The 16,770-nt window shown below is 39.0% G+C and overlaps 1 protein-coding gene across 6 annotated transcripts; it reads left to right on the top strand.

Annotated features, from left to right (window-relative positions):
- The first annotated feature begins 523 nt into the window (after nucleotides 1-523).
- Nucleotides 524-7,322, top strand: LOC112176594 (mediator of RNA polymerase II transcription subunit 17). 6 transcript variants are annotated; one of them, XM_024314601.2, is made up of 11 exons: nucleotides 524-703; nucleotides 803-1,004; nucleotides 1,930-2,043; nucleotides 2,227-2,312; nucleotides 3,065-3,437; nucleotides 3,533-3,994; nucleotides 4,076-4,393; nucleotides 4,511-5,778; nucleotides 6,429-6,491; nucleotides 6,636-6,723; nucleotides 6,868-7,322. In XM_024314601.2, the coding sequence occupies exons 1-8, from the start codon at nucleotides 615-617 to the stop codon at nucleotides 4,832-4,834; spliced, it is 1,968 nt and encodes a 655-aa protein (XP_024170369.1). In that variant the 5' UTR covers nucleotides 524-614; the 3' UTR covers nucleotides 4,835-5,778; nucleotides 6,429-6,491; nucleotides 6,636-6,723; nucleotides 6,868-7,322. The 6 variants fall into 6 exon arrangements, with proteins under 6 accessions (XP_024170369.1, XP_024170366.1, XP_024170370.1 ...); XM_024314598.2 differs by having other exon boundaries at nucleotides 6,429-6,723; XM_024314602.2 differs by lacking the exon at nucleotides 6,429-6,491.
- Nucleotides 7,323-16,770: the final 9,448 nt, after the last annotated feature.

Consider the following 16,770-nt stretch of genomic DNA (forward strand, 5'->3'; position numbering starts at 1 on the left):
TTAGTTACGGCATTACTAGTTTCTTGCTCTTCTTCTTTGGCACTGTCACAGTCTTGGTTGAGGCATTGATTGAAACGTATTGCACTATGGCTGATTGTTCATCCCCAGTTTATTTTATTGGCTTGGACATTGATTTATGATTGTAATGCACAGTTACTCTATTGAGAAGAACACAAATAAAAGAATTTTTTTTTAAAAAAAAATTTGTAGAAGGGGTAAAGTAAGAAATAAATTTTTACAAAAATTTGAGAAGGTCTGGATAGAACGTTTCTGAACTAATAAGAGATGTTACACACTACTTAGAGTGAAAGCCTAAGTTTGGAAACTACATTACCTACTAATTAGGTCAGTTGTCTGCAATAATCGCAAATCTAAAGGCGGATCCATATGTCAAATTCAAAATGAATAGTCTGAAGTTAAAAGTGAAAAGTAAAATTTCTCAAAAAAGAAAAAAGTGAAAAGTAAAAACGTTAGGAGTCGAGAATCGAGAGAGAGTTGAGAATGGAAGTCCAATAATAGGGACAGAGGTGTCTTTTCAACATATACAGCAGCGGTGGAGTACTCCAATTTGTAAGGTAGGCTGTGCCCTAATTTTAGCCGGAGAAGATCGAATTATGGACGGAAAACTGGAAATCTCTCTGGACAAGCTCCCAATCAAGCGCCTAGACGTCATCGAAGAGAACGGCCTCGAACGATTTCCACCGTACGATCCCTTCCTTCCTTCCTCGTTTCAACTTGTCGCTTAAGCTTCGATTTTCGAAGGGCACAAGCTCTGATGCTTCTTTTGGTTTTCCATATCCAGCGATGTAGGTTACGAGGAGAAGCGGGAGTCGCTGATTCGGAGAATCGATTTCGCTTGGGCGGTGGAGAAGGACGACAAGAACAACAAGCAGAAGAAGCGCTCCAGAGAGACCTCCGCCGCGCAATGGGAGTTTCAGAGCATGGTCGACAATCTACAGTTGGCTCACCAAGAGCTCTCTGTCATTGTCGATCTCATCAATACTGTAACTCTCTCTCTCTCTCTCTCACTTCTCAGTTCTCACTTCAGTTTAGTAATCATGATCATATTGTTAATTAGGCTGTGAATTTCGTAGAATTGCTCCGGAATTTAGCCATGAAGGGACAATTTGGAGCTTAGAAGAATATAAGAATAGCTGTAATCAAGCAGAGTTTTACTTCTTAATAGATGTTAAGGATTGCGTTGCATGGTTTGGATGTTACGAATACGGAATTAGGTTGCTTAGAGAATGTAAGATAAGCAAAGAATACAAGGGGGCTGCATGTGAAAATATACGGCTGTAGAATATAATGGAGATATTTGATAGGCAGAGAAGATTAGAATGGCGCAGGCACAAGGATGAGGCGCATGAATTGAGAGATGGTTCGAGTTTGTCTTGCTGCCAATTTAAGATGTGGGTGGGGTGATTAGGGTTTTAACTGTTTGGATGCATAATGTATTACTCGATCATCCTGCATTAAGACACAACCAGGAAGCCTTGGGATGCATTACTGTAACTACCTGTGTCCTTGAACTAGAAGGCAATGCTAATATTGGAGCTGACACTAACTGGAGCCCTAAGCTTTTCAAAAGCTGCTCTCACATTCATCTCAACGTGTTTTTGTGCGTGTTAGTGTGTTTTATTTTTCTTTCTCTTTTTTCATGGAAAAGAAAAAGATCGGAAGCATTTATGAATCAAAATTTTGTTTTGTTATTTATCAGGGCTATAATTTCCAAAGTGATGCTTAGGCTCTGATAGTATGCATGTACCTTTAGTTTTTGCATGATATCACCTTATGTAATGGGACCTACCCCTTTCTGTTTCAACTTTTATTCATCTTTTAAGGGAGAAACTCAATATAAGGAGTCACACTTCTGATGCTAATGAAAGGTGACTGTGGAGTAATCTTGCTTTATCTTTTCACGTACAGGTGGAAGCTAATGATGCAGTTACAGTAGCTAGCATGACCCGGCCGAGGCCATTTCCTAATGAAGCTCTGTCTGATCTTGCTGTGTCTGCCGCCACCAAGCTACAATGCTTCCGAGTACGATCTCCTGTTTTCTCTTTTTACTTTTCCTTTTTATCCAAAATTCATACATGCTATATACTTCGCATCAATGGCATTATTCTTTCATAATGTACTTTTTAGAAAAAAATTTATTCTCATTTTTAAGTTATGTATTTTTACTTTTACAAATCTCTTTATGTGTTGTCATTTCTGTTGCAGCATCTTGGAAAATACTTTAAGCAGTCTGCCAATGCTTTGGAGCAACAGATGGCCAGGGAAGCAAGATTTTATGGTGCACTAATCAGGTGAGTCTACAATTTTGTATGCGCCATATGGTTGGAGAGTGAAGCACTCAATGTGTCTTAATGGCTATGCAAATTTATTTCATGCAGTGTACACCTTTCTGCCTGACTCCTTCCAAGTAACCTTATAAGCCTTTCAAATCTTGTTGCTTCCTTCGTGTACTTAGGATTTTGTAGTTTTTTCTGTAACTAAAACTTCAATAAAATGAAGTCGCCCAGACCGAACCAATCTTATTATTTTCTTCATTACTGCAATGCGCCAACCGAAGCAGAATGCCTTTGGCTCCTCTTCAAAGAGACAGAATAATAACATTGAAATAGCTTACTATTCAAGCCATGAGATCAATGCTATTAACTATGGCGCAGAAGAAGCTCAGGTTATGAAATTGCTTAGCCGTTAATTAATTAAGTATTAATCAAAGAAGGGGTCTAAAGGGGTTTTAGTTCAACGAAATAGTGGTTGTCTAGATACTGAATATATAAATAGATATAAAAAAAATAAAAAATAAAAATAAAAATAAAAAACTGAAAGGGGATCCTCTGTTCTGAAATTGGTATCAAAGGAAGGTAGTTAAGATGGCTTGTATGTTGTGACTTGTAATAATTGCATCTTTTTCTCACGGAAAACCTTGGAATTTTGCTATCTAGTAATTTATTTTTCTCAACATACTCTTTGTAACTACAAAAATATTCATAATTATCTTGCAAGAATATTCAACTTACTCTGCCTATCTTCTATCTTAACAAACAAATAGATTGCAGCAGAACTGGAAAGTTAAGCGGCAGCGTGCAGTAGCTTTAGCTTCTGGAAATGAAGGCTTCACCATAGACCTGTTTGACAATTCATTATATGATCCTGCTGGAATCTTTAGGCCATCCCCTCTGTCTACAGTTTGTGTTGACCATGACTCAGCTGGCATGCTGGCGATAAATTTACCTCCAAAGTCATATCGCTCTCTTCAGTTTGGTTTTCTCAGTGCTTATACAGATGATATGCCTATTGATTCCAGTAAAACCAAAACTCAATCCGCATGTGATGCTGACAAAGAATCTGTAAGTGATGACGAGTGTGTTAAAGAAACGCATTCACTTCTTCGTGAAGTGCATCAAGCGATCTTCAGTGAGCAGGTATATTCTGTTCTTCTTTCTTCTCTTCTTTATCCCTCTTTCACATTTGTTTATTTATTACTATTGGTTTACCGCTCTTCGCTCTTTTGTTGCAGGTATTTGACTTGGTAAATCGTGAAGCATGTAACCAATCATTAGGCGTCACTGTTACTGGAATACAGGAAAACTATATACAATTGAATATAGGTCAAGAAACCTCTGTGTTCATATCCCTTGTCCCAACTAGTCAAGGTGAGGAAACAGTTGATAGTCTAAGCACCCAGAATTTAGAGAATGCAATTCTACCTTTGGATACACTGGATGGACTGAATTTACCAGAGGATAAACCGGATACCCCCAAGAAAAAGTCAGTAATTCCCAACCAAATTAGTTGTGAAATATATCTGCTACAGATATTTCACCAGCATGTATTTCTCAAAGCTAAGGATAGACCCACTTCCGGAGGTGGAGTATCTGGCCAACCGGCAAAAGAAGGGTCTGGTCTTCTTGGTCACTTCTGCATGTCTTTGGCTCATCGGATATTTTCAAACAAAGTTCTAATGGAGCTGGAAAATGTGGTAAAGTCCTAAACTCTATATACCAAATTTTGAATATTGTCTGTGGTTGAAATTTCCTTAGTAGTATTCGTGATTCTGTAGGTTAGAGGTGTACCATATATGCAGTTGACATCTCATCCCACTTGGCATTCACGGACATCGTCATGGACACTCTTTGTGAAGATACCTCAATCTATTCTACATGCATGCCAAACCCGAGCATCAGACTCACATCACAGGAAGCATGTTACCAAGTCTCAGTTTCATACTAAGGTGGTTGTAACTGATGATTGCATCAATGTCGAAGGGGAAGGTGCTCCTAATGTTGTAGGCCTGTTCAAAGGGACTTCCCAGGAAATCTGTTCAATGAATAGATATGACTGTGATTTGGCCGATCTTTCTGTGATAATTTTACAGCAGGTAGTTGTTATTCTAAATGTATATCAGTCAAGTTAACCAATTATGTACCACATGAATTATTTGCGGAGGTAAGCTGGACTCTTGTGTAACTAAAATGGTTGTGGACTTATGCAACAGGTTGCAAGCCAAGTTATACGCTGGCTCCACGAAGAAGCTCTAATGGTTGGAATAAAAGCAAACTGGGACTTCCTATGTTTGTCTTTTGAGCTGGAGCAGGGTGAAACGCTAAGCTTGGTGGCACATGTGGATCCAGAAGATACTGAAGGATGCATCTCGTGGTGGTTGGTCATGGAGGATGGTTTTGTAGAAGAACGAAAACTCAGTTTGGACATCTCGGATGGTGCATCTGAGTCTAGGAAGTTCTTAGGCCATCTATCCCTGGAAGTGTTATATTCGACAATGATGGACTTGGTTGGCTTGTGCAATGGAGGTGGTAACTGATGACCGACCATGACGTTCTTTGTACTTTCCAAGAGATTGCTTGTGGTTGATAATATTTTGCTAGTGATATGTCAATATAATCAATACAGGTTATTTTTAAAAGTGGGTCGACTGCACAAGGCACGGGCCACATGGCTAATTGGTTTTTCTTTCCTGTTTGGTCCATAACTGGCTAATTGGCTTTTCTTTCCTTTTTGGCCCATAACTTAGCTGAAGAATGTCAAGCATTTGTTGTTGGTTAGCGGAGTAATTTGAACCTGGGCTCCAGATGGGTTTGTTCTGGAATTCTTGTTTGGGTCTTTGACACTCTTTTTCAGTTTCTGTGTTCAAATTTGAGCTGGTATTGAGGGAGATTGAGTTTCTGATCCATTGGTTATTTGAGATTGTTTGCTTTGATGAGCATGCAGAGTTCTTTTAGTTTAAGTGATAACTATAGGGTGATCGAAAACCTGTACTGCATTCTCTTTATACCAATGTTTATTTTGCATTTGATTTTCGGAGATTTTGATAGAAGATATTGAAAGACACTGTGGGTTAGAATTGATATTAGAGGTTTAGAAGGATCAGTAGAACAGGACAAAAGTGTTACTAGAGTCTCTGGAATTGTGGACTGGGTTTAGCAATTAGAGTGGTTTGTGCTGCTTGAGGAACTTGTAGGTTGATTGGTTTAATGGATTGTATTGTGAGTCACTATGTCGGGTGGCACACCAACTGGTGGATATATGAGGCAGAGGCATAGCCAGGGCTATGCGTCAAGTGGAGATGATCTTGAGGATGATGCATGCTTGATGTTTCATAGTTCGCCAGCTTCAAGTCCGAGAGTTTGGTCAAGCAGAGATTGCGGAGAATGTAATTTGGCTTGCCACAGCTGCAGGCATTGTATGCTTTGGTGATTCAAAATCCAACTTGACGTATCTCTGGTGGCACTATAACTGAATGAGAAGGTATAGAATTTCCATTCCTGTTTGTCTGGTTTGCTCACATATAATCTGTACTACCTGCTATTGTTTCATTAGTAAGTATAGTAATTTTATGTTATACTAAAGAAGAGTGATACTAGCCCAAGATGGTCGGTGGTACATAATACCACTGAGTTGGCTGATTTCTTATACATGCTTTGATAGAGCTTAAAACTTTCTTTGCAGTGTTGTTTTTCAATCTCGAATAGCAGATTTGGTTAGGAAAAATTGAACAATGTACTCTATTTCTTGCAAGTTAGTTGCTGCAAGTTTATCACCTGCACAATGGTAGCAATATACTTCTTCACGTGTGTTCATAGAATACAGCTGAATCGTAGCATGGTCTAGTTCTTCGTTGTAAAGTAAAGGTAATCATTTGTTTCGCAATTGTCGTAAGTATGGTAAGATCATGGTCAAATCATTCATGCATGGGTTTGCTTAAGATTTGGATTATATCTTTCATAATTTTGCCGTGTTTGGATTGCTGTAAGGGAGCAAGCTGTACTTGCATGAAATTAGTAGTTCCTCAAGAATTAGATAGTGTGTTAATTATTGAGATTCAACGACATTCAAGTTGGCCAAAAATAAAGACATTTAAAGTTGCATTTTTTCTTATCTTCTTATGTATCTTGTAGGTTGCCGTTTTATATTGGGATGGTGGTCGTGGTTTTGAATATTATCATCTTGCCATTATACAAGTATGTCAGCATGGAGTGTCAAGCAATTTGATAAAAAATGGGAATTAGCTAGTGTATCTGCTCTGTCATTTGTGACACTACTTGGTGCCATTTCCTTTTGCCTATAAGAGAAACCGTAATTCAGTTGCCTTCCACATTCATCAGGTTTTGTCTTTACGTTGCTGCTTCTGACTTGCTGATCTGTTCTTCTGCGGGGTCTGCCGATATGGGGGTTCTTGAACCTTCCCTTCTGGTACAGCCTAACTTTCATTATGTTCACGTAGGTGAACAGTTAAAGTACTTGTGGCAACTGTGTAATTACTCTATTCAAGTTGCAGTTCAGGCTGTTTATGGTAGGCATGGTAATATTTCAGTACATTATAATTGGGATATGTAGGAAACAACATGATGCGCTGCGTACAGATAATGCCTCCTCAGATAGTGAGAAACAATACTAAGATAGATCACGAGCTGCTAACTCAACCATGGAAGGACTGTCACATCAGTAGTGGATCGATTATTGTCTTTCAATCAGTTGGGTTTCATATTTACACACTTTCTTTTGATGATACACTTGATAGTACAACAGAGTTCTTTACAAAACTGGAGTGGACTGTTTGGAATGTAGTTTTGGATGTTGATGCCGGTGAGCATTAATTGTGTAAAAATGTTGAATCTTCTGGATGGGAATGATGCCTTTGTTTCTGATATGAGTCCATCTTTCACTAGGGAGGAGGTTCTGGCATTGATTTGGCTAATTCAGCCCTTCGTTACGTATCTCTTTCAGATTTCCTCTCTTTAGTACTGTTGTAAATGATCTGTGGTTGCACCATATTTGCACACATTTTTATCCTTCTTTGAAGACATTTGTGACGCTGGTGAGTTGAGAGTTGCAAATTCAGCAGAGGTGCCATGCATCTTCAATTGTCTTCTAATTCCTTCACTCCATTGTTTCAAAATTGCATCTTTCAAGAACATTTCCTTTTAACTTACCAACAAAATTGCAAAGGTTCATCTTCATCTATTAAAGAAAAGCTGCAGGGAAATAAGGTTTGAAGCTTCCAGAGTTGAAAATGTTATCTGGAATTGTTCTATGGTTCTTGGTCCTTCCGCGCACTTCTTCATAACAACTCGTAAAGCATTATGTTTAGAGCATGTTTCAAAACAAAAAGAACACTGAAGCCCCGAATACATTTTTTTAATGAATTTTATTACGTTTTTGGATTTCGAGAAATCGTAAAAGAACGACGTCATGAGTGAAGATGATCACCCATAATGTGTTTAATTTTTAAATGTGTTTAATTTCCTACTGCTACTTTTAGTTTCTTTCAGCTGTAACTTAATTTTATTTTACCTCCTTAACATTTACATGGTAAATCAGTTGCGGCTCTGCACTTTTAATTTCATCATATGTATTCATGTGCTCTCCAATTTAATCAATCATGTTCGATAATTTATTTTTTTGTCAAGTATTTTGTAAATTGAAAATGTGACTCTAATGGGCTTCCTTGTATGATGACGATTCACTAATTTGGCATGCAAAATTATATCGTATGTGACTATAATTTCAAAAGGGTTTTTATCACCACTAGGGTAAAAACTTTGTTGCATCACATAATGATACCCAATCTTCAAAAGTGATCAAAGAGGTATATGGACTTGTAAAAATTGATCAACTTCATACCTCCGTCCATTTTTTGTCACATCTCCGTTAAAACTAAGACTCTAAGAGTATATACCACATTTCACTCAATTTTTAGTTTGAAATGACAATATTATCTCCAATTCTTTCTCTTTCTCTTTTTCTGTTCTCTTTCTTCCTTGTTTTACAATCTATGAGCTTTCTATAATTTGAATTCGAAAATTTGGAATCCGAAACTGAATATAGAAATGCACAGATGCAAAATGAAACCCAGAAATTGAAGTGATTTATGGTCAGAGGGGCCATCAACCATCTACAACCCAATCTTCTTCTTCTATAGAATTAAAATCTTCCATTCAATTTCAATACCACCGTCGATCTTAGAAACAATAAAGTTGGGATGTTTCCCACCTTCTGAAGAAACAAAGAAGAGGATCAACAAAGTAAAATAAAAAATCATTAAAAAAGTTTTTGTGTCAAAATACTATTATAACCTCACAAAACACTGCACCACATGTGATCAATTTTAACAGAGAAGTTACAAAAAATAAGCCAATGTATCAAGTTGATTTGTTTTAAAAAATTTAGATATCATTTTGATCACTTTTGAAAGTTGGGTATCATTTTGTTCAGTGTTAAAAAGTTAGACACCATTGGTGATAAAAACTAAAAAATAAATCACAAAATAGTTGGCAAAAATAGCCAAGGGTTGGACAAGATTGATTGAAATTGGTAAGTACAAGGGCCCGCGTGATGAAATTAAAAGTGCAGGGGCAAAAATGATTTAGGGTGTAAATATCAGGGAGGTAAAATGAAATTTGCCTTAATTTTAATTTACTTATTTATTTCTATATTTCTTATAGGTTTAAATTATACATAAGCTATTGTTCAAGTATATCCAGAATATGTGTTTGGCCCAAACTCTAGGTTATTTGTGCAAGTTGTAATAAGGTTAATATTAGAGATATATATTCTCGGAGATATTCGTAGATATCCAATCATTAATTGTACGATTATGTTTCCATATATAACTTTGATTCTATGTTTGTAATCCTTTGTATAAAGAGGCCCCTATTATCAATGAAAACACAACAAATTCTCCCTGAAAGACGTTATCAGCCCGAAGCCCTAACCCTGAAACTCTAATATCGTAGCCTTTAAAGCCTAGCAACTTCCGCCTAGCCCAGCACGAGCAACAACCTTACCTCTGTCTTGCCTAGCTATCTTGCGCACCCTCAGCACCGACGCAGCAGCAGCTCCTGCTTGCTTTGCCAGGGAAAAGAAAAAAACACAGAGAAGGAGGAAGAAGGAGCTCTCGGTCAAAGGCAGAAGAGAAAGAAAAAAACAAAAAGGGGAAGGGAGAAGCTTGCAACCTCCCTCCTTCTACACCCCTTTCTTCTTCATAGGGGAGACAAAAGCCGAACTGTGGGGGTTCGTGCTATCTCCAAGCTTGAAGCTTGTTGAGACCTCCAAACTTAGAGTTTGTTGAGAAGATACGATCGACCACACGCATCATTGTTTCGATCTAATCCAATACCTCTTGGAATAGAACTTTTTGGGAGCGATTACGCAACAAAATTCCTAATTTCTTGGAAGCGATTAGGCTCAAAAATTTCTATTGTTTTCGTAGTAGCTTTTTTCGCTCCGAAACTAATCATTTTTCTTGTTCTCTTTTCAGGATGAGTAACCTGAACAAATTGGACTTTGCTCCATTGGGAACAACTGGCTCTGGATATCACAAGTGGGTACGTGATGTTCGCCAGCATCTCAAGGCAGAAGGAATCCTGGATACGATTCTTGAACCTAGCCAGGACGTGCTAACTATTGAGCAAGCTCAAGCTTTGGAAGCAAATAGAGCAGTCTTGAAGGTAAATAAGGCGAAAGCCATCATCCTAATGACTTGTTATATGGATGATTCTTTCCAGTACGAGTATATGATTGAAGAAGACCCTAGAAGGCTGTGGGTTTCACTCGAAGAAAGATTTGGCAACGTCCGTGACTCCTTGCTTCCTGACCTAAAATGAGATGACATAGCCTCCGCTTCTGTGATTTCAAGTCAGTTCTTAATAACAACTCGGAAGCACTTCACATTAAATCCTTGATGGAATTCTGTGAAAAAGATATCACAAATGCGATGTTGATTGAGAAGACTCTCTCTACCTTCCTCGTCTCTGCTTTGATGGTTGCTAAGAAATATCGAATCAATGTTACTGCAGGATAGATCACAAGATTTCATGAGCTCATTGGAGCCATGAATGTTGCTGAAAAGCATGATAACATTCCTGTGAATAACTATAATTCGAGACCTGTGGGAACATAACATATTTCGGAATCCAATTATAGTCACACCCTAAAGGGAGGGCGCCAAGAGCGAAACCCTAAATCTAGGGACATTTCTTGACGTTTTGGTGCATATTCTGGCTCTAATGAGGAAGGTAACTGCCAAAATAGGCAAACATGGAACCGAAGAGGTCAACTTGGGAAGAGAAAGGGAGGCAACACCTCTGACCATGTTGGTGGGGCCACCAACATTAAGAACTATCCAAATGACGCTTTCAAAGCAGTTCAATCAATGGAGTCTGAGCACAAAGATGTATGTTCCCGATATGGAGTATCTGGTCATTCGGCACACATTTGTAGCGCTCGTGAAGATATTGTCACGACTACAAAGCATATTGTGAATCAAGAGAAGCTCACTATGTGGAACAAGAAATCAAGAAGATGATCTAGAGTGGAGGGTTGAAGACTTCAAATCTGGATGGGATCAATAGATCGCCAATTCAGTTTAAGTCTTTATTTTTTCAAGAGATGTAATAGGCAATTGCCATATATTTTGTAGTAAATGCCATTGGTTTAGTTTTTCTTCCACTAGGCTCATCCAAAGTGAGTATGATGTCAAGGAAGGAGATAAGTGGCACTTAAGACCAACATCTCTCTACTCACCTGGTCATATTTATTTTGGAGTTACCAAAATAAGTCAAACGACTACCAGTGTTTTGCATTAGCTAGAATTTGGATTAGATTCTCTTAATGGTTAAGAAACAATGATGCATTCCATTGGCTTATGAATAAAATTTTGAGTTCTTTTCATTATGACTCCATTTTGATTAGGAGCATATTACTTTGTGACTTGGATGGCTGGGCCATCAGAATTAGTTCAAGGACATGGAATAGCCCAGGTTCCCCTTGCCAAATGACACCTTGATTAATGTCACAGAAACTCTCTACTCTCCTAGGGAAAATCGCATCCTATGAATAGCCAATGGATTCCATGCAGAAATGCATGTAGAGAACAAAAAAGAGTTCCTTTGCACTATCTTTAATGATTGCGTATAAAGATGCATCTTAGAGAAACGTATGTGTCTCTCTAGTAGATTTTATGTCGCCAATATTCGAGCTATTAAATCCAATAAAGTTATAAGAGAAGATCTCTTGTATTTAGACACATTGGTTTTGTCACGACAAGATAGGTCATCCTAGTCATGATATGATGATCCGTCTACTAAAGACTTCACACGGATATCCATTCTTTCAAGCGAAACGAAGCATGAATCAAAGGTTGATTCCTGGACTAAATGTGACCGCTGTCGCTGCCTCTGGCACTGTAGTCATCCACCACCAGCCTAGGGCTGGCACAGTCCCTATCCATGTCCATCATGGTGATGAAGCCCCTCAGGTGATGCTGCAATCACCAACTTTGCTTCAAATGGCGTTTCAGATGTTCAGGCCCAACCAAAATCCTCATTGGTTGCTTCTAAGGCGTCTCGCTCATTTTACAAATCCTATTCCTTAGGAAAATTAGGACTAAGACCGTCCTATGCAAATAATATAAAAATAGGACTGATTCAACCAACTTGCGAACATTTACATATGTTATGATGTTGGTTGACACGCAAACATGCTAGTCACATGGTGTGCCATTGTCCACTTGTAAATGCTGCTTATACTACATTCCTAGCACATATCGTATGACAACGGGCTCACTTCTCGGATTATCGTATTTAGTCAATTAGGCTTGACAATGCTAGAGAGTTTACATCGAAAACTTTCGATGGTCATTGCAATGGGACTAATGTTGGACATCATATTCCCATGTACACACCCAAATGGTCTCGCGGAAACGACTACAATGGTAGCTCGAAAATTAATAATGTGCACCAATCTCCTTATATCTGCTTGGGATGATGCAATATCGCATGCAGTTATGCTAATTCGTCTATAACCCACCGCCACTTAATCTATCTCTGCATTACAGCTAGTGATTGGGTATAAGTATCTCGTACTTATGCATATTTGAGTGTGCCATTTATGTGCCTATTGCGCCGCCACAGCACACTTTGATGGGTCCTCACTGACGAATGGGTAAATACGTTGGATATAAGACTCCAACAATCATCCACCACTTAATACCCTTGCTAGACAATCTCTTTACCACTATATTTGCGGATTGTTACTTTGATGAGACAGTCTTCCCATCGTTAGGGGGAGATAAAAATACAGATGTTCAGCAGGACCGACATGAATTGTCGTGGTCTGTTCCTACTATGTCTCATCTTGATCCTCACTAAAGTAACGAGATCACACATATATGCTACAAACATGCCTGCAAGAAATGGACGTCCCTACGAGATGACGTAACGCCACCCTATATGAAGGTAGGCATGACACCAACGTCATAAAGAATGGCACTTTGGCGTTACAAGCCATAGCCCCAGCTAGGATGCGTGGGAGGCCCGTGGGTTCAAATGATACTTTGGCACAATCCAATCCTTTGATAATTGACATTCAAAATGCATCTCATGAGAATGTTCTTGATTATGGTTATCATTGGGGGACGCCTCAACATCAGAACTTATTCCTGATAATATAGAGCTCTATGAAAATTACACTAGTGTACATGAGACGTGGGATATAAATTCCATCATAATTGATGATGTATTCGTGTATTTCGTTGCGCATGAGTTTGTTGAGTCCGATGATATCGAACCACGCTCGATTGATGAATGGATGCCAATGTAGAGAAATTTGGCCTAAATGGAAAGATGTGATCCAAGTTAAGTTGGATTCTCTAACGACGAGGAAGGCTTTTCGAGCCAATGATGTCAACACCTCCTAGCATAAAACCTATTAACTAATGGGTATTTGTTAGAAAGCGTGATGAGAAAAGGAGATGGTAATCTCGCCTTATGGCGCAAGGTTTTTCACAAAATGCCCTGGAATCAACTATGATGAGACATATTCTCTCGTAATGGATGCCATTGCACTCCACTACCCTGTCAGTTTGGTAGTTTCTGAATAACTGAACATGCAGCTTACGAATGTGGTCACTACGTATCTTTATGGGGATCTAGATATGGAATATACATGAAGATTCATGGTGAACTTCATTTACCTAAGTCAAGTGGCTCTAGACCACGGAGCGCGTTTGCAATAAGGTTGAAACACACACTAAAATGACTACTTGATTGGGAAATGATATGTGAATGCCCTCGCATCTCTAAGACAAGTTTCAGATTCTATCGAGGTTTATGTTGGACATGATCTTCATTGGAAGCCCTTAAAGAGTTAAGGGAAACCGCTGAACACTTGAAATCCGAGTTTGAGATGAAGGATCTTGGGAGAAGATGATTATGTCTCAGTTTGGAACTTGAGTATCATGTTGATAGATGCTTAGGCGTTTTGAGAAGGTTAAGCCTTCAACCACCCCAATGATCGTCCATAGTCTTGATCCTGAAAATGATCCTCTTCGTCCGAAGGATGATGACGAAGATGTGCTAGAGGCGAAGGTGCCCTACTTGAGTACAATAGGTGCATTATTATACTTAGCTCAATGCACAAGACCGGACATCTCATTTGTAGTGAACTTGTTAGTTAGACATAGCTCTGTGCCAACACGACGCCATTGGACTGGTGATATATGCTTGTTCTATCCCTTCAGAAAGATGATGAATTCTGACCCATTACACACCAGGAATGTCGCCAACATTGGCCTACATCATTTATCCCCATCCCAAAACAACATTGGCGTTTTGGAAGGTTTTGTTGTTACTCGTTATCTCTCTCACCCACATAAAGGTCATTCCCAAACTAGTTAAATGTTCACCATGGGTAAGACCGTGATATCTTGGAGGTCTACAGAATAGACCCTAGTCGCTATATCTTCGAACCATGCAGAGATTATTGCTCTTCACGAACTTCACGAAGTAGTTCGTGCATGTATGTGGATTGGATCTATAATTACGCATGTTCGAAGCAATTGTGATTTGAAATCTACCACAGATGACCTATGAGCATTTATGAGGATAATGTTGCTTGTATTGAACAAATGAAGCAAGACTACATCTAAAGCAACAACACCAAGGATCATCAGCAACAACAGACTCTCCTCAAGATCAAAGTGGACTAGGTTCGATCTGAGGACAGTGTAGCAGACTTGTTCACTAAATCATTGCCTAATTCCACTTTCGAGAAACATGTTGGTAGCATCGTTTATCGAAGTTATCTGAACTCCCATGACCGTAGTCATCAGGGGGAGATGTCTACATGTATGGTCTTGAAAAGTGAAGAGTGTGTTGTACTCTTTTTCTCCTTCGACCGAGATTATTTTTGTCCGTTGGGTTTTTGTTACCCGGCAAGGTTTTTGACGAGGCAACGAGAGGAGCACCATGTTTGGGCGACACAAGGGGGAGTGTTCAAGTATATCCAGAATATGTGTTTGGCCTAAACTCTAGGTTACTTGTGCAAGTTGTAATAGAGTTAATATTAGAGATATTCTCGGAGATATTCATAAATATCCAATCATTGTACGATTATGTTTCCATGTACAACTCTGATTCTATGTTTGTAATCCTCTATATAAAGAAGCCCCTATTATCAATGAAAACACAGCAAACTCTATTTCAAATATCGATTCCCTAAAGCAGCTATAATATATTCAATTTTTTGAATCAAACACAAAACTGGTGCTAATATATTCATCTAAAGCCAGAATAGGTTGTTACATACCCTTTCGCTGCCATCTACAAACAAACAATAAGAAAGTGGTAGTACCTACAGTGGTACATAGAAATAGACTCACTCATTATACATTCATGTATGTAGACATAGTAGGAGTCCTCCTTTGGTACTACTCTAGAGGCGCTAAGGTACAAAGAGTGCACCCAAAAGTGCATTAGCTTCCTAAAAGGAATTTATTGTAAAAGGCAAGCTAAAACATAAGAAGGACCTAGGGCAATAACCCCAGCCCAAATTGCTGAGCCCGCCTCTAAGGGAAGAAGTTCCCACTCAAAGCCCATCAGGGCTGGCATGGTCAAGGCCCACATCCATCTCCAAGACGCCATGTTGTACGTACCATCTGCAGCAGTTTCGCCCGATTGGCTCAGCCCGGCCTGTGCCACCACGACCCAAATCTTCTTGCTCCACACCGCCACAAAACAGCACCGCCTCGATCAAGCGCCTCATAATCCTCACCGCCGTTGATCCAAGCCGCTATCAACAAGGTCGTCCAGTCTTGGTCAGCACAACCACCGCTCAGAGATGATGCCCAGAAAAGCGATGCCAGAGCCATCTGGTATACCCTAAGTACAAACAACCACCCAAGGAGCTCCCTCGAACAATATACATCGAGAACCCATTCAGCAGCAGCCCCCAAGACGTCAGCGCGATCGGAGGCCAGCCCAGACGGCAGGGCGCCACCGGACAAGCACGAATTCTCACTCGGAAAGACCGGCCTTAGGGTTTCTCAAGGAGAGAGGTTTCGGCCTTACGGTTTCGTGCTATAATATATTTAATTGTATTGTCTGGTTGGTCTTTTATGTATGTTAATTACTAATAATATACAATTACAATTCAAGATGGATTTTTTTATTTTTTTTATTAAAAATAAGGATCAAGTCATTAGAGTCAACACGGTTGAATTAATCGTAACCGACTAACCTTTAGGTTAATCGATATGATCAATTAACTGAATTTTCATTGTGATTTTAGTATCAAAAAACTAAATCGATTTAACAGAGTCCACCCCTAATCCAAACAACATCGTCTGTTGGAGGAGAGGGTGGTCCTAGTTAAGGCTTTGGCTGGTTGGCGCACTTGACTCTTCTTGGGTAACATCTTTGTTTAGGTTTACATACTCTTTGTTGGTGAGTTTTTCTTTGGCCTAACTCACGTCTGTTTGTTTCCTTGATATTATTGGGTTTATTTATATGAACTTTTTCTAATTTGATTATTTTCGTGATTGAAGCGGGTTTCTCCCTTTGGTTGTGGCAAATAAATTTTTTTTTTTTTTTTTTTTTGGCATAACTGACGTAATTTGGATAACCCCCTAGCCCAGCTATATCATCAAAGGAAGAGCATGGTGCTGTGTCAACGATGCATAATTAAAGTTTAACACTCCGAGTTTATAATTTTCATACAATTAAATATGACCTGTACTATTTGAACAGGTTGCATTAAAAAATACGAGAAATTGCTTTGATATATAGAGAGGTTGTGTATTAGAGTCACGTCACTCGTGACTCAAACTCTAGTAAGTACTAACCATCAATTTGAAACAAAGACTATTCATTACTCATTATTTTGTTCTAACTAAACCAATTAACTAGTCGAAGCATCATTTCCCTTGTTGGAAACGCCCTACTTCAATATCCACCGGCAAAC

Source organism: Rosa chinensis, chromosome 7, assembly GCF_002994745.2.
Source record: "Rosa chinensis cultivar Old Blush chromosome 7, RchiOBHm-V2, whole genome shotgun sequence".
NCBI lineage: Eukaryota > Viridiplantae > Streptophyta > Magnoliopsida > Rosales > Rosaceae > Rosa > Rosa chinensis.